Genomic DNA, 17,398 nt, shown 5'->3' with positions numbered 1-17,398 from the left:
GGCCTAAGAATCTGGAAGGGACCATAATACCTTTTTGCTAGTTTAGCATAGTACTTTTGGTGGCCCGTAGGATTCTTGCCCGTTGAGTGCCTTAATCGAGCCTTGGGAAACTTTAACAAGACCCAATCGTTTTCTTTAAAGGCTTGGGCTCTTCTGTGCTTGTCAGCAGCAGCCTTTTGCCTTTGTTGTGAGATAGAGATAGCATCCTTAATCTTTTGGAAAGATTCTTGTAGGTCTCGGCTATACTCATCTGCAACGAAGATCTTCCCATGTACCTTAAGTAGCAAGGGACTTTTTGATCTTCCCTCAATTACCTCGAAAGGTGCTTTTCCTGTGGAAGTATGTACAATGTTATTGTAAGCATACTCTACTAAGGGTAAGTAATTCTCCCATTGGGATCTTTGATCTACTTCCGTTACATAGGCTTTTAGTAGATCAAGAATGGTTAGGTTAGCTATTTCACTTTGGCCATCAGTTTGTGGATGATAGGCCGAAGAGAAGTTTAGCCTTGTTCCTAAATTCTCAAAGAGACCCTTCCAGAAATTACTGGTCATTCTAGGATCTCTATCCGACACTATGGACATTGGCAAGCCATGGTACTTGAAAATTTGTGAAATGAAGAGGGTTGCCATTTGATGGGCTTTGATAGTCTTTTTGACAGGTATAAAATGAGCTTGTTTACTGAACCTGTCTACTATCGTCCATATTCCCGTATTCCCATGGATAGACTTAGGCAATCCAAAGATAAAATCCATGGATATGCTCTCCCAAGGTGAATTAGGGATTGGCAAGGGTTGAAGCAATCCAAGTTGCTTCCCTCTATCAAATTTTGTCTTTTGACATACCACACATTTGGAAACATACTCGTGTATGTTCACTTTCATGGTAGGCCAATAGAAATATGTTTCAATTCCCTTTAGGGTAGACTGAATCCCTCTATGCCCCGCATATGGGGGAGCATGAGATTCATACATTACTTTCTCACGTAGTGAGTTAGTAACGTATAGTCTATTGCCATAGAGAAGATAACCATCTTGTAAAGTAAATGGTTCTTCTTTCTTCCCTAATGCAAGGGCTGAAATCACATCTCTAAAATCGGGATCAATAGCATACTCATCTATCATTGAAGATAGATCATTGTGAGTTGCTATGGAAACCGCATTCACTCTCGGTCGTCTTGAGAGTGCATCGGCTACTTGATTATGCTTGCCAGCAATGTGAGCAATATGAAAATGAAATTGCGAAAGGAAATTTGCCCACCTCATTTGTTTGTCGGAAAGCTTGGTCTGCGTCATGAAGTACTTAAGACTTTGGTGATCCGTTCGCAGAATGAAAGGAGTCCCCAATAAATAGTGCTTCCATGAGTCTAAGGCATGTAGAACTGCAAGGAGTTCTTTTTCGTATATGCCTAGAGCTTGCTCAACAGGGTCGAGCCTTCGACTCTCATAGCCTATGGCGTGCCCTTCTTGGAGCAGAACAGCCCCAAGGCAATCACCACAAGCATCACATTGGACCTCAAATGGTTTTGAGAGATCCGGTAGTGTAAGCACAGGTTGAGAGATAAGCTTTTCTTTAAGCTTTTCGAAAGCATTGTTCTCCTTAGCAGACCACGTATACCTAACATTTTTCTTTGTTAGGTCATGTAATGGTCCCGCAATTTGTGAGAACTTTTCTATGAAGCGTCTATAGTATGCACACATACCTATAAAGCTTCTTAGTTCATGAAGATTCCTTGGTTTAGGCCATCCTTTTATTACCTCTAACTTGGATGGATCCATTTGGATTCCATCTTGAGAGATAATGTGACCTAAATATTGAATCTCTTGCAAGAAAAATTCACTTTTCTTTCGATTAACATAAAGTTTATTCTCTCTTAAAACTTGAAATATTACCTGGAGGTGTTGCTTGTGTTCCTCCAATGAATTAGAGTAGATGATAATATCATCAAAGAACACTCCAGTGAAGGTTCGATGAGGCCTGAACAGCTTCTCCATCAAGCGGTTGAATGTGGCTGGTGCATTGGTCAAGCCAAAAGGCATGACAATGTATTCGTAAAGACCAAATGTAGTACGAAATGCGGTCTTTACAATGTCTTGATCAACTATCCTTATTTGATGATAGCCACTTTTTAGGTCAATCCTACTGAAGTAGGTCGATCTTGTAGCTTATCAAATAGGTCTTCTACCCGTGGAACGGGAAACCTATTCTTGATAGTGATCCTATTTAGTGCTCTATAGTCGACACACATACGATATGTGCCGTCTTTCTTTTGCACTAATAGCACAGGTGAGCAAAATGGAGATGAGCTAGGCCTAACCATGCCCTTCTCAACTAACTCATGCACTTGCCGCATAATCTCCTCTTGTTGAGCTTGAGAAACTCTATAAGGAGGTTTGTTAGGCGGTGAAATTCCTGGAAGAAGTTCAATTGCATGGTCGTCATTACCTCGTTTAGGAGGTAGCTCACAAGGGATGTCGTCAATAAAAACATCTTGAAACCCCTTGAGAAAATTGGATAACTCTAATTCCTTTTGGTTGCTTTTATTTTCTTTTGCTAAAGCATTAGGTTCATTTTGAGAATCTTTAACAAAAATCATGTACACGGAAATAGAGCTCTTTATTGACTTGTTGAAAGCTGGTGTATGTACAATGGGGATGGTGTTACCCATCTCCTTAGCATCTATATACATGTCCTTTTCCCTGAACTTAAAGGAGATTCTCCTTTCAGGAAATTTAACATCGGCAGCCAAGCGGTCAAACCATGGTGCCCCTAGGATTACATCCTCATGCTTGAGAGGAGAGATAAAGAAGTCCTCTTTGTCCACATAGCCTTGGACATGAAGCCTCAATTTCCCGATTAAGGGAGTGACTGAAGCTTCTTGCCCCTTGAAGGCACTGTCTGCGGGTAGGATATCTCCCATCTCGTAGGATTGTATGCCTAGCTTGGTGGCTAACTCCATAGATATGAAATTGTGAGTAGAACCAGGGTCAAAGAGAATAAAAGCATCATGTTCTCTTACCTTTCCCCAAGCATGGCATAGAGGAGATCCTTTGTGGTGAGTTTGGTGAATCTCCTCCTCTTGGATTTCAACCAAAGAAGCTCTAGGAGGATCTTGGCGGTTGTTCTTTTGGGGACAAGCGCGGTACGCATGCCCTTGTTCGCCGCACTTGAAACACCGGTTATCCTTACGATAACGCTCAAGCTCTTCAGGAGAGAGTTTATTCTTTCCTTTGTAAACTCCCTTCTCTTTAGCTTTGTTGGAATTGCCCTTAGGAGACTTTTGGACATTGTCCTTCCCCTTAGGCTCATTGGAACCCTTGTTTTCCGGGGGCTTATTATTTCTTTTACCCCCCGTTTGGAAATTGATTCGCGAGGCCACCATAGTATGGTGTATTACCGCCGATATGGTACGTGGCCTTTGGGACTTGACATACTCCGCCATTTCTTCGGTTAAGCCCGCACAAAATTGTTGCTTTTGCTCTCCAAAATCCAACTTTTTGAAGACAGTGGCTTTGAGTTGTAGGTCCCAAAACTTGTCTACATATTTGTGGATGGATTCATTGGGAGAGAGCTTTAAGCTTCGCCATTCGGTGAGTACTTTGTCTTTGGCATCGGTGGCCAAAAACTGCTTCATAATGGAAGCTCTTAAAGCCTTCCATGTTCGTGGAGCTTCACCGTTGGCTCGTAGGCTAGACCACCATTGTCTGGCGGACTTTTGAAAGTGCATAGCTACATGGCGTAGCTTAGAGGACTCCGTGAAGCCCTCATCTCCAAACGCCGCATCGAATTGCTGGATAAAGGCCAAAACTTTGTCTGTAGCACCGAAGGTGCCATCATAGGTAAGGAAAGAGATGCTCTTCCCTCCCTCTTTGAATTTCTTCAGCTTGGACGACCTCTTCCATGCGGCATAGGATTTCCTATGGCCTCTTCTTTTTGATGGTTCAAAAGTTGCACCATCACTTTCTTCAGAAGGTGAAGAATTTGAAGAAGGTGGAGAAGAGGGTGACCTCTTTCTCGCCTTTTTCTTGTCTTGATCTTTGTCGTCTTCACCATAGCTTTCATAAGAGGAAGAGGATGAAGAAGATGGAGAAGAGGGTGTCCTCTTTCTCGCCTTTTTCTTCCCTTGCTTTTTATCATCCCTCTTTGAATTATGGCGTGGAGAAGAGTGTGATGGTCTTCTCCGCTTTGGTGGTGATGGAGAGCGTTTAGCCCGCCGTCTTCGTGGAGCCATCTCCGCCGAGGTGGCGGGAGACTCGCTTCTTTCTCGTTCCTTCGGTGGAGGCTCTTGAGTTCTCCTTTGGGAAGGAGATGCATCATCAAGAAGTAAATTCTTGAGCCCTTCATATGGATTCTCTTCTTCTTCCCAAATCGGAGAGAGACCTCTTTTGGTAGTCTCACTAGGAGGCTTCCTAGGTGTTCTCTCGTCATGGTGATGAGCTTGGAGAATCCCGTGAGCACGGAGCTGCCGTTGCACTTCACTTTGGAGAGATGGATTGCCCATGGCTTGTTGAAGCCTAGAAACAAGATAGTTAACAAGCATTGAAGCATCATTAGTAGCTTGCTCATGAGCAAAATCAAAGTTATCAACATTAATTTCACTCTCTTTACTATTGTCAGCCATTCTAACAACTTTTAGGTGTAAACTTTTTAGGTGTACTTTGGCACTTCAAGCCCTAGTTGCTACTCCTCTTTACCCCTTTAGAAAAAGCACTCAAGCTACTGTACCTGCGGCTCGAATACCATTAATTGCAAGGAATAGAAGAGAGGGTCTTTCGACACCAAGACAGCACCGGCTCCTGTCAAGCTTCTAATAGCTCAATAGTGGTTAAGCCGTAGGCAAGCCCCGTAGGACTCCACTATTAAGACCATAGCCCTCGACGGTGATGCCCCGTTAACTGCACAAAGGCAGGCGCACTGCAAGGTTGAAAAATCCCTATTCTACTTACTCACAGGCAATTAATAATACCAACCATTTGTAGCTAGCTTGAGGACCTCCCTTCTTGAGCAAGAAAAGAGAAACCTTGAGCTCTGATACCAATGTAACATTTAATGGCCTAATAACTTTTGTGTAGCGGAAATCAACATGAACATAGTGGGCATTTCATTAGAATAGCTTCCGAATGAGAATTACAAGAGTGCTTGGGTGGAGAGAGCAACAAAAAGCATAACACTTAGTTAGATAGCATCGACAATACTTTCAAAAGAGAGAGAAATTAAGCTATTGACAACAGTTGAGGACCGGATTTGCATGGAGCCGGTCCCCCCCTCCAAAAGGCTTTGTATTATAGTTTCTCCCATCAAGAGAGACATTGTACAATACAATTCTTTGTGTTCCTTCAAGACTAGCTAGTGCAATGAAGATGGAAGCTTCATACACTAAGCAAAACACTAAATCAAACACAACTTGAATTATCCCCGTTCTCAAACCCAAGACCTCACACACCTTCGAAGATGGTGAGAGCTAGCAGGGTATGAGAGTAGATTGAGAGGAAAAAGGAGTATCTTACGAGAAAGATGTACATCTCCTCACATAATCACTCATATTAGCATAACTTAGCTTAGTAATTAGCTTGGTAGAGAAGATGAGCATGCATTGAAGCTTGGCTCTTGGTTGGATTTGCATCCACAAGCCAAGAGAGTGTTGATGTAGGCTTCTATCTCACAAGCTTGGAGTAGGTGATGAGCTCTCCATTAAAGCTTGGGAGGAGATAGAGTATTCTTCCTTCACACATGGTCAAGTGTGAGTGTGTGTGTGTCAATGCCAAGCAAAAATCAGCCCTCTCTCTCTCTTGGGCGAGCCCTAGCTGCTAATTAGGTCTGGCTTTTGCCTCATTGGACCTCCCCAGGTCAAGCCAATAGGAATTGAGCAGCATAAGTGATAGCCTTCTGACATGTGTCCCCCTTTCCCCTTTTGTGAGAGCTTTAGGTAATTAAATAATTAAACAAAACTCTCATTGGACCCCTTTGTCTCCTGGCCAATAGGAATCAGGCAAGCCATGAGGCTTCTGAATGCTCATTGGACCCTTTGGGAGACTGCCCAATAGTCTTCTAGGAGACTTAATTCTCATTGGTTTCTTTTATTAAATGTTTTTAAATTAATTAAACTACATTTACTCTAGCTTAATTCTCATTGGTCCACTTCAAGGGTCTTCCAATAGGAATTGGGCACACCTTGTGGGCATCTGGCCTAGGGAGCTGACATGTGTCCCTCATTCCCTTTGTGTAAAGGGAGCCTGTGTGTGTGTGGGGGGCTTTCTTTCTCATCCCCTACCTTTGGGGCTCGCCCCCTCCCATGTAGGGATGTGAAAAGACTTTTAGGGCACACACTAAGCATCCAATTTTCCCTAGGGTTGACCTTTGGACACAACCTTTGAATTTTGGAACCTTAGCATTTTGGAAGTCTTAATGGGCTGAACCTTAGGGTCTTTTTGGCCCATTGTTTCACATGGCTCTTTTGCAGATGGCCCCCCCTTTGGATCCCTATTTTCCCTCCTTTGGATCCCTACTGTGGCCGGTCTGCTAGCTTAACCAATATTCTAGCTTTTTCTCCCTTGGCACTTCCCCACATTAAATGATCAGTTTAATATGAGAAAATCATTTAGGAGAATTAGATATTGATTATTATGACATTGTTTCTACTACGAGCCAAGGAATTATGATCAAAGCTTATGTACATGGAGAATGATGTGGATGCATTTCTTGTAGATATAAAATATCTCATGGAGCAATTCATTGTTGTTGGTAAGGTTATTCTTGACAATTTTGTTGTGCAAATAGTTCTTGATGCATTGTAAGCTTTGCAGAATTGATGCCAATTAGAGAATAATGACAAACAATATACGAGGAATTGTGAAGTTAAATGCTCTTGTCTTTATATTACTGCTAGCCAAGGGGTTATGATCAAAGATTATGTACACGGAGAATGATGTGGATGCATTTCTTGTAGAGATAAAATATCTCATGGAGCAATTCATTGTTGTTGGTAAGGTTATTCTTGACAATTTTGTTGTGCAAATAGTTTTTGATGCATTGTAAAATTTACAGAATTGCTGCCAACCAGAGAATTATGACAAACAATATATGAGGAATTGTGAAGTTAAATGCTCTTGTCTTTATATTACTACAATAGGCCCAATCCAAAAACACAAGGCTAAAGCAACATGCTCTGGAATATGCATTGTGAACTATGCAATAAAAGTAGAATACTACTCATGCCACCTCTAATGCTTCTTCAAGTAAGAGGTCTACCATAGCCGCTTCTTCCTTTTTTTTAAAAGACATCTAATGCTTCTTCAAGTAAGAGATCTACCATAGCCGCTCCTTCCTTTCTTTTTTTTAAAGACATCTAAGAAATTTGACGATAAAGGCAAAAATAATAACAGGCCTACCATAGCTACTTCTTCTTCAAACTAAAGTAAGTATGAGAAGTTCAAGGCAAGAAGAGGCTAGAATGCAACTATTGTAAGGAAATTGGTGAAGAGTTAGGGTGGATTACTGAGTGTAGCATTCATGGTGAAATCTGGATCATGCATTATAAAATAGAGAGTATAAGCCTCTTAAATAGGCACTCATTGAGGGTGACATTATGGGGTGAAACCTCACCATATACATCATCATCTTAGCTGGAAAGTGACCACATGCCATCACATGGTCTATCACATGATTTATGCCACATGGGCATCCTAGTAGACTAGAGAAGGTACCCACCAAAGGAATATGACAATGCCCATAAATCCCACCAATCCTCCCCTTGGGGTTTGGACTATGACCACGGACTATGACCAAGCCTATGAAAAACTAGCAAAACACACTCCAATCCAAGAGCAAAATTGATATCCCTAATCTAGGAGACCACCCGCAATTTAAGAAACAAACTACTATGCATCCCCTAATCTAGGAGACCACCCACAATTTAAGAAACAATCTACTACGCATCCCCAATCCGAGAGACAAAACATCTCTAGTTTAAGAGATAGACTACACATCTCTAATCCAAGAGATAAATTGAAAACACCTCCCTATGAACAATGTATACAAGACTGAGACCAAGCTAATCCAAGCTATCTCCAACATGAAACCACTGCAAGAGATAAAGCAAAAAAAATCTAAGGCATGCCACTATCATAGTCCCAAGAGACATGGTTGTTGTTGCCAACTTTTGCGTTTTCTTCTCCATCTTTGTACCAACTAGTTGCCTTTGGTCAAGAATCCTGGAACTTTCCACTTTCCTCGATGATCGACTTTGTTTTGTGTAAGATATTTTATGCTCACTTTTGTTGTGATTTTGTGGATAAATATCACCTCTCATCGTTGTCAGCAAGAATGTGTGTGTGTGTGTGTGTGTGTGTGTGTGAGAGAGAGAGAGAGAGAGAGAGAGAGAGAGAGAGAGAGAGAGAGAGAGAGAGAGAGAGAGAGAGAGAGAGAGAGAGAGAGAAGTGATGCACTATTCTTTTAGAGTGTCAAAATTGCAACATAACAATATGCGTAAAGTGAGGCCCTGTGAACTGGGAAAACGTCGCTATGACCTCCCTTGCAAAGAAATTTCTCTATGCGATATGGCAAGCACTTACGAAACTTGTGACATGTCAACTCAGACTCGAGATAACTCAAACTTCATGGCACTCCAAGTGACAAATGCTACATTTGAATTGCAGGTGGGCCCATACCCGTTAGATTTCCCAAACACCTCCTTCTACGTTTTAAAATACACATCAATTTCACCCCAGAAAAAAATAAGTTCCAACTTCTAAGGCCCTACCAGCCCAAAATGTATAATTCTTATAATTTTAAGAGAAAATTACCAAAATGCCCCTCTAATTTGTGGAAATTCCTAACATACCCCCAATATTTGGTATTTTGGTAATTTTCCCTAAGTCTAGACCAGCGTAAAGTTGTGTAATAAAGCGTTTTAAGAAGAGAGAAGGTCGCTTGTTCACATCTCCTGAGCGGCGATGGCGAGCTACGGGGAGTACTCACAGGATTGGGAAGGCAACGGGCGGCAACACAAGGTCAGTGCACTCCAATAAATTGCAATTGCGGCTTCATAATTTCTAGGGTTTTGTCTGAGTTTCCGCCTGTATGGTCCTAACATAGCATGTGCGTGCGCGCGCACTCCCACACCCACACCCACACCCACACCCACACCTACACAAAGAAGCATGCATGCGCACACTTTTCAACAGGGCCGGAATTTTGCGCGTGCAATTGCATTTGCATAGACATGATTGGCTTATTGAGCTAGCTAGCACAAAAGTTGCAGATTGTTGTTTCAGGAGCGGATGCTTTAGTCATGGCAGTTCACATACGTACTGCTCCAAAATTGGCATCCAAATCCAAACCCAAATCAAGTTGTCTTGTGCTGAAAATAGGATCCCCAGTGGTGGGATATTATTGATCTCATTGTGGTATCTAATTCAAGGAGACTTGTAGTGCAGACAATGGTTTTATCGTTACCTCTTAATCTGAAAAGAAGAAAACAGGCCACCGGACAACTAAAGTCTATGGATCATAATGAATGATTTATGCCATTTTAGTCCATGAGTATTTTTAATGGTGGCGCTGTAGCCCAAGTTTTAGGGAGTGAGGCCTTCACTTATCAAAACTTAAATTTTTTTGTTTTGGCTGTTTGGATTTCTGTATGAAAAGTGCATGGTGGCTCTTATTTAATCAGCAGGGTGAGTTGTGTTAGATTATATATGTTCAATCACTTCATGATCGGTTTCTTGACTATTCATTGGGCGATGTTGCTTTCCGGTGTGAATTTCAGGAAACAGCTCTAGACTCTTATAGAGACAAGGAGAGGAGGGACTATCGTCATCGAGATTCAGAGTCAAGTAGGGATAGAAGTGATAGATATGAAAGAGAGCATAAAAGCGATCGACATCGCAGCCGGGACAGGGAGAGGAGCAGTCACGATCGAAGTAGAGAGCAGGATAGGTATATTTTGATTTGAAAACTCAGTTTATTCCTGGAGGATGACTCCGCTCTTGATACCAGTGGATTTTTTGCAGTCGGCATTATGATCATGATTATGATTATGAAAGGGAGCGAAGACATAGAAGAAGAACCCGTTCTCGATCAAGGGAAAGGTCTAGAGATCGTGCAAGGTCCCGCTCACGCTCTGGCTCTCGAGATGAGAGGAGGTAGAACAACACCTTAATGTATTTTTTGAGGTTGCCACCAGGTTATTATTTATCCAGTTATATTCACTATTCTCCATGGTACCTGCAGCAGTAAACGGGCTAGTGGTTTTGATATGGCACCTCCTGGTATATCGCCTGCTTCTGGAATGGTATTTTCTGCTGGTAAGAGTTTCTTTTGGTTTTGCAACTGATGTAGTGGACATAGATTTGTCCCCCTTTCATAATTGTAGGAAACAATCAATTAGCTTCAATTATGTTGTTTAATTTTTTGAAATTAAATTATTTTTGTAACGAGACTGAAGAAATCCCTCTGTTTTCTTGGTGTTTTCTGGTTTTGTTTTTGTTTTGTTGTTGTTTTCTTTTGTAAGTGCGGAAGGCAATACTGAGTCACGTGGCTTTTCTGCCTCTCCACGGGTGTGCCTACAGTGCATTCATGTATACAAGGAGGTCTTGATTCATCTATATCGGGCTGATCCCTGATCATCTTAATTTTGGTAGTTACGCACACATTTTTCTTTGTTTTGAAAATCAGCCTCCTCAAGCTAGATTGTTTCTTTAAAAGTAGAGGAGTGGGTGAGGAAATTTTGAAGCTTAAAGATTGGGAACCTTTCTTTTTGCAGCAAGGAATCATCTAACCTCGTTTATCATCATGTGGAATGTTTTTCCTATGGTTTCTCCTTTTACACAGTAGATGACTTGCAGGTCAACTGTCTGGACTACCACAAGCAATGCCTAATGTCCTTGCAGGATTTCCATTTCCAGGGACCCAGGTATCACCTTTACCTTAGACCTTTAAAGCTAAGTTTAGTGATGGCACTCATTATTGTGGATGTTCAATGAGCAGATTCCTGCCCTATCAGCAATGCCCATGCAAGCTATGACGCAGCAGGTATGCATTTGAGTGTTTTTCATATTTCAAGGGAACTGTGTTGACTGTTTGTGGATGTTCTTTTGCAGGCTATGAAGCACGCTCGCCGTGTTTATGTTGGTGGTTTGCCTCCTCTTGCAAACGAGCAGGTGAATTTTACTTTCACATCTATTTTCTCGTTTGATTGCCTCATTGCTCAAAAAATTTTGTTTTTGAATTCTGCAGACAATAGCAACATTTTTCAGTCGAGTGATGCAATTAATTGGAGGGAACAGCGCTCCAGGTACTCGCCTTCTGTTGGGATGTATGCTAGCTGACATTAAGCTTTCTGCGCTTATCCACGTGATTTGCAGGTGATGCTGTCGTTAATGTTTATATCAATCATGAGAAAAAGTTTGCCTTTGTGGAAATGCGGACTGTTGAAGAAGCTAGCAATGCTATGGCCTTGGATGGCATTACATTTGAGGTTTGTTCTTGTCGTTAGCTTGGTCGTTGCTGGACCTTGCAGAGTCACTAACTCTTTTGGTATTGTCAAACTGCAGGGTTTAGCAGTGAGAGTTCGAAGGCCTAGTGATTATAACCCCTCGCTGGCTGCAACTCTGGGTCCTAGTCAACCAAGTCCCCACTTGAACCTTGCTGCTATAGGACTTACACCTGGGTAATGAGGTGTACAATTGTCTCTTTTTACCGTTTCATGAGTAGCATGGTTCTGACATGCACTTTTGCACTGCTTCAGCAGGATAGTTGGTGGTGCTGATGGGCCTGACAAGGTGTTTGTTGGTGGTCTTCCTTACTATCTAACTGAAGTACAGATAAAGGAACTATTAGAATCCTTCGGGTACAGATGAGTCTTAAATCCGATTGATTTGCTCTGGTAACTGAGCATCAAAAGAGAGAGACTTTCTCACTCTTTCAATTGGTACAGGCCCCTCCGTGGATTTGACCTTGTGAAAGATAGAGAAACTGGAAACTCAAAGGGCTATGCATTCTGTGTTTATCAGGTATAATTACTGCTCAACACAAAATTAGTTCTCACTGATGTTTTCTGTCGCTCATGTATGTTTCCGATAGGACCCTGCCGTGACGGATGTTGCTTGTGCTGCCTTGAATGGATTAAAGATGGGGGACAAGACGCTGACAGTAAGGCGCGCAACTGCAGGGTATATTCACCAGTTCACTGACTTGGTTTATTTGGTTGACGTAAAATCACTACAAACTTGTCTGGCTTTTTTTGCTGTTGCAGTGGCCAAGCAAAACCGGATCAAGAAAATGTTTTAATGCAAGCTCAACAACAGATAGCCATCCAGGTTAATGATTGCTTGTTTAAGGTGTTGTATGGTTTATTTGATAGTGGATCAGCTTGTGATGTACGCCCATCATATGCAGAAGCTTGCCTTGCAAGCAGCTAGTGCTGCTTTCGGTGGTCTTCCAAATGCATTTGGTCCAGGAGCTGTCCCAGCGGTTGGAAACGGGGTCATGGCAATGGAAGTGGCCACTACAGTGCTATGTTTATCACAAGTAAAACCTTCTTCTATGCTGTTATCTGTTTTGTTGTTTTGATGGTTTCTTGATGGTTAACATTTTCTCGTTTGTTGGATTCAGCTGGTACCAGTAGATGATTTGCGGGATGACAAAGAGTTCGAAGACATTTACCAGGACATACAAGACGAGTGTTCGAAATATGGTATGTATGCAAGCCTGCTTTCTTACATACTTTACACAAAATCTGAGGGCCTATTCTCTCTTGATGTTGTCCCTTCAAGAAAGAAAAGGTATATACAGTCTTTCTGTTTTCGCTAAAACTCCATTAATTGTTCTTTCTTCATAGGCGATCTCAAAACTCTCGTAATACCACGTCCAAATCCAACAGGAGAAAACGTTCCTGGGTTGGGAAAGGTGAGCTATCCTTAAAGAATCAAACGTGTGTCAAAATCTGATCAGGATTTTAAAAGGCTATTTTGTCCTTCTAATCAGGCTTTTGTGGAGTATACAAGCACATATGGCTCAAGCAAAGCGAAGGAGTCCTTAAATGGGAGGAAGTTTGCGGGCAATACTGTTCTTGCTGAGTACTATTCAGAAGACAAGTTTGCTAGAGGAGAAATGGATGGCTGACAAGTCTTGTTTGAATGTATCTGATGAGGTGGTGACAGTGGAAGCTACTTGTAAATCATTTCTTTCTTGTAACCGGTCTTGTATTAGCTGATTGGTTACTCCCCTCGACAAGTTTGTCAATGCTTGCTTGCAAGCAAGCACTTGTATTATTAGTGGGCTGCTGCCCAAGTTTTTGCAAGTAGATGAGCTTTTGTATGTCAACTGCAGTCCTGTATGACTGCATTTTGTGCGTAATCTTCGCTTTTTCTTCCTCGTTTTTTTTTGGTTGGGCTCTTTAAAGGAGTCTCGCCGGATATTTAGTGCAACAGTATGGCAGGTTCAGTCCTTGGTTCAAGTGTTGATTGGTGTATAAACACTCATTTATACCTTCTTTTTCCTTTTTTTCAGTGATCATTATAAGGGCATTATGTATTTATAAGTGTTTTGCAGATACCTACTATTAAAAGTTTGTCTTTAGGCTTGATTGCCTAAGTAAGTGGCCTTTTTGGGCATTACTAGTCTAGTGGACTGTTTGGTGTCTTTTTGGCCTGCCCAAAGGGCTTAAGGCCATAGTGATGTGTTCCCTTGCGGAAAAGGGAGAATATTTTTTTAAAATACAACGGGCAAAGGCCATAGAGATGGCTTCTCTTTTTTGTGGGCTAAAAATAAAAAGTGATTTTTGATGTTTTATAAACTAAAGAAAAATTGCTATTGGTTACTAAGTTACTCATTATTAAAAGTATCTAAGAGTCGGGGGTTGTGGAAATGATAGCTTGGAATTTAGTATCTGACAAACTATCGAAAATATCACTTCCCACTTTTTCTCTTGAACCGATGTACATTGAATGTAGGAAGTGGAGCTTAGGATCTTTTTTCGCGCCCTGTTCTGACTCTGTTCAATTTTGCATAAGGCTTCACCGCCAACTTTCCAAGGTCGATGGCTATGGCAGCATGGCTTTGAGGGGCTGTCATTTCACTTCACCGCCAAGGGTCGAGATAGCTTTGGCTTTGAGGCTCTCTCTCTCTCTCTCTCTCTCTCTCTCTCTCTCTCTCTCTCTCTCTCTCTCTCTCTCCATATCGAACGATGATAGATTAGGCTATGCACACAATGGGAGCGACCATTTGTCTATGATGGCCAGCTCTATCGTGTTGGCCAAGATTGTGCTTGACACCCATGGGCATAGGATTCGTATTTTACGTGTGGAGACTCTCAGCAAAAGTAAATATCATGAAGGTAAGGTTTCTTCAGGATTTCAAGAAAAAAAAAAAAGGTCGAAATCCATGTAATGGAGCACGTTATCACCATCTAGATGTGCGCAAACTGCAGCATTCGTGGCTTTTCTCTTGATTGTACTGCTTTTTGGTATTATTCTTGGGTTGTTCGGAGCGTGTTTCCTTTAAGCAAGTGCCTCAGGCTTCAGCATAGGCAAGAGAAGTGGTATGCCACCGGCTCTGTCGATGAGCTTTTCAACTGTGAGGATATTGGCCAATGGCACAACGGCTTGCACAGTGGAACACATCCATCCTGCATGGGCCATAGACACATCAAAGTTGTCTAGCTCAGCCATAAGCAGGGATATCAAAGTGCACTACATGAAAAGGACAAACTGTCTCTGCAAGTTCTCTGAGCTATTCAAGGGCCTTACCTTAAAGAAGTGGGAGCTCAACAGCCGGGTCGATGCTTAGGATTTATGACAATCCTTGTGTTAATCATAAGGCTGCTTGATGATCTCAATGACGGCAGGCTATAGGTCCTAAGGGGTTTTGTCTGCTTTTACCAGGGCTTTGTTAAATCAGCAGATGCTCAATTTCTTTCTCCTTCTGCGGTGTGTGGAAGAAGTGATTTATCTGTAATGTGCTAGTTCACTGATACTACAAATAGGTCATGTCATAAAAAAAGGGCAGCCGGCTTTGACATGCCATTTGTTTAATGTCTAATGTCTAATGTAACTTTGCTGGTCATTTTACGTTATTAGGCTTCCTGTTGCGGTGATAACACTGTAGGGGGTGATGTGAGACGCGAAAGCCTGCAGCAGATTGTGCTAGGATGCGCTTTCTTTCTAGGCCTTCATCCTCTTGGGGACGGTTGGGGTCTACAAGTGGAGGGCCTTCCATGAGTCGTGACTCATCGCACTACGCTCTCCACAAACTGCCTGGACGTCTTGTTGTCCTCATCGCGAGCAGGGTGAGCTCCACCTTCCTCGCGTGCGATGCCAGCCAGCAGTTGGTGACCTGGTCCATCAGTGAGGACCAGCCGAGCAGGGGCGCGCCACAGCACAAGCTCTTTAAGGTGGATTTCTATCCAGTGTGAAAAGAAGCTGCTCACGGTCAGGTGTGACAGAACTAGCTTGTAGGAGGCCCAACTTAGCACTTTGCATTGCTACTGGTTCTGCAGCTCCACAAAGGGAAGAGCCTCCTCCACTGTGACAAACTCATGCTTATTTTTAACTCGTATTTTGCTTTGCCTAATTGGGGTGCAGTGATGAGCAGGAAGCTACAACAGAACATGCCCCACACAACTCTTCAACCACGCCCACAGGCTTTGGATAGGGTTGTTTAGCAGTGTGGTGACGAGCGGCTGCTGGAGAAAGCTACACCATAACACGTTCCAGACAACTCTTCAACCACGCCCACCCACCGGCTTCACATAGGGCTATGTGGTAGCTTCGCTTGGTGTGAGCAAGAATGCAACCACGACTCTGAGCACATCTGTGGAGGGGAGGTAACATCTTTGTGGCTTATGTGGAGATCTTGGTTCCCGTTCGAGAGCTGCAGATTGTTTGCCTGTTGCAAGCATGCTTGCAAGCTTCCACACCTCAGAACCATAGGAAAATTGGACCTCTCCTATAACATGCTCGAAGGAGGTCTTTGGCCACTTGGCAATTGCTCCTTTCTGGTTCAAATTGATGTGTCAAACAACTATTTCTACGGCCTGATCTCATCAACTGGGCAGCTTGGCATTTCTACTTCAGTAGGTTTGGTAACACAATCCAGGTCTATTCGGTGAACCTCTGCCACAGTGTGCCAATGTGTCAAAGGATAACAAGACATGCATTAGCATGGTGTGGCTGGATTATGAATCATAAACACTTTACTGTGCTACGATGGGCCTACTACATTCTTATGGGAATTCTTATACCTCTGGCATTCATGTGTGTGTTGATAGTGTGGGGTATCAGGCGAAGAAGGGACAACTAGATATTGTGCTTAGCAATCTTCATGTTGGGGGCTAAGAAGGGACACCTAGATATTGATGTGTGCATCAACAATCTTCATTTGGCATCATGCTATGGAAAGTTGACTTGAACATAGGAGGGGAGAGGGTGTGCCTCGGCATAAATGTGACTACCTTGGAGAGGCCTCTTAGAAATCTTGCTTTTGCACAGCCTATAGATAATATGGAGAACTATTTTCACGAGGAGAGCCTAATTGGCATAGGGTACACTAGCAAGGTGTACAAAGCTGAGTCAAAAGATGGGTCTATGTTTGGAATCAAGAAGTTGCTGCAATTCAGCTATCACTAAGAAAGAGAATTCATAGCAGATATACTTTGAGCAAGACTTAGCATAGAAACTTGGTGTTCGTGTTAGGCTATTGCAAGGTGGGCAAAGAAAGGCCGTTAGTTTTTTGAGTACATGGAGGTTGGAAGCTTAGATGATAGGATGCATGGAGATGAGGGGATGAAACAAAGGCCAACATTGCTACACTAGAAGTAAGTTGTGCGTGGGGCAGCTCAAGTGTTCTTTCTGCATGGCTCCATATAATCAACAGAGACAGTACTTGACAAAAATATTGAGCTTGAAGTGGCTAGCTTTGGCATGGCAAGGCTAATAACTGTTTGTCACTCACTTGAGTGTGAGCACTAGGTGAAGAGGTGCTTCTCACCAAAAAGATACTCTCACTCTCTCTCTGTCTCTGTCTCTCTCTCTCTCTCTCTCTTCCCCCCCCCCCACCCCGCACAAAACATTTGCAACATATATTTGGAGAGTTATTGTAATTTTGTAAAAGAGGCAGACACTAGTGGTTGGAGAGTCTCCAAACACTCGGCATACCAAGTTAAAAGGCTACTTAATGGAAAAGGGGATGTGGGGAATAGCAAGCTTAAAACTAGTGACCCCTCATCTAGTGATGGAGCACAAGTGTAGAGACAAGCTATAAGTGCACAAAACCAAGCCAAATATGAGCAGAAATTAGAAATCATAATCATTAGAAATATGCGCAGAAATTAGAAATCATAATCATTGCACTACACAACAATTATGTACATGTCACCAATGAATGTGAAACCTCATTAGCC

General features: G+C 42.5%; 2 protein-coding genes across 5 annotated transcripts; both read left to right on the top strand.

The window, feature by feature from the left end:
- The first annotated feature begins 8,866 nt into the window (after nt 1-8,866).
- LOC147443344 (splicing factor U2af large subunit A-like) lies at nt 8,867-13,372 on the top strand. 4 transcript variants are annotated; one of them, XM_086529223.1, is made up of 18 exons: nt 8,867-9,008; nt 9,767-9,936; nt 10,011-10,142; nt 10,234-10,304; nt 10,845-10,912; nt 10,987-11,031; nt 11,100-11,159; nt 11,236-11,293; nt 11,364-11,476; nt 11,553-11,668; nt 11,747-11,848; nt 11,936-12,011; nt 12,082-12,170; nt 12,254-12,317; nt 12,397-12,528; nt 12,613-12,694; nt 12,839-12,906; nt 12,985-13,372. In XM_086529223.1, the coding sequence occupies exons 1-18, from the start codon at nt 8,952-8,954 to the stop codon at nt 13,120-13,122; spliced, it is 1,641 nt and encodes a 546-aa protein (XP_086385349.1). In that variant the 5' UTR covers nt 8,867-8,951; the 3' UTR covers nt 13,123-13,372. The 4 variants fall into 4 exon arrangements, with proteins under 4 accessions (XP_086385349.1, XP_086385348.1, XP_086385347.1 ...); XM_086529222.1 differs by having other exon boundaries at nt 10,231-10,304; nt 11,750-11,848; XM_086529221.1 differs by having other exon boundaries at nt 10,231-10,304.
- A 139-nt stretch (nt 13,373-13,511) lies between these two features.
- Nucleotides 13,512-17,122, top strand: LOC147443343 (uncharacterized). The gene is made up of 5 exons (XM_086529225.1): nt 13,512-14,775; nt 14,883-14,951; nt 15,078-15,186; nt 15,346-15,433; nt 15,582-17,122. The coding sequence occupies exons 1-5, from the start codon at nt 14,542-14,544 to the stop codon at nt 15,649-15,651; spliced, it is 570 nt and encodes a 189-aa protein (XP_086385351.1). The 5' UTR covers nt 13,512-14,541; the 3' UTR covers nt 15,652-17,122.
- Nucleotides 17,123-17,398: the final 276 nt, after the last annotated feature.

This window comes from Adiantum capillus-veneris, chromosome 14, assembly GCF_014529385.1.
Source record: "Adiantum capillus-veneris isolate H3 chromosome 14, ASM1452938v2, whole genome shotgun sequence".
NCBI classification, from domain to species: Eukaryota; Viridiplantae; Streptophyta; class Polypodiopsida; order Polypodiales; family Pteridaceae; genus Adiantum; species Adiantum capillus-veneris.
This window is presented reverse-complemented; position numbering and strand designations above follow the sequence as displayed.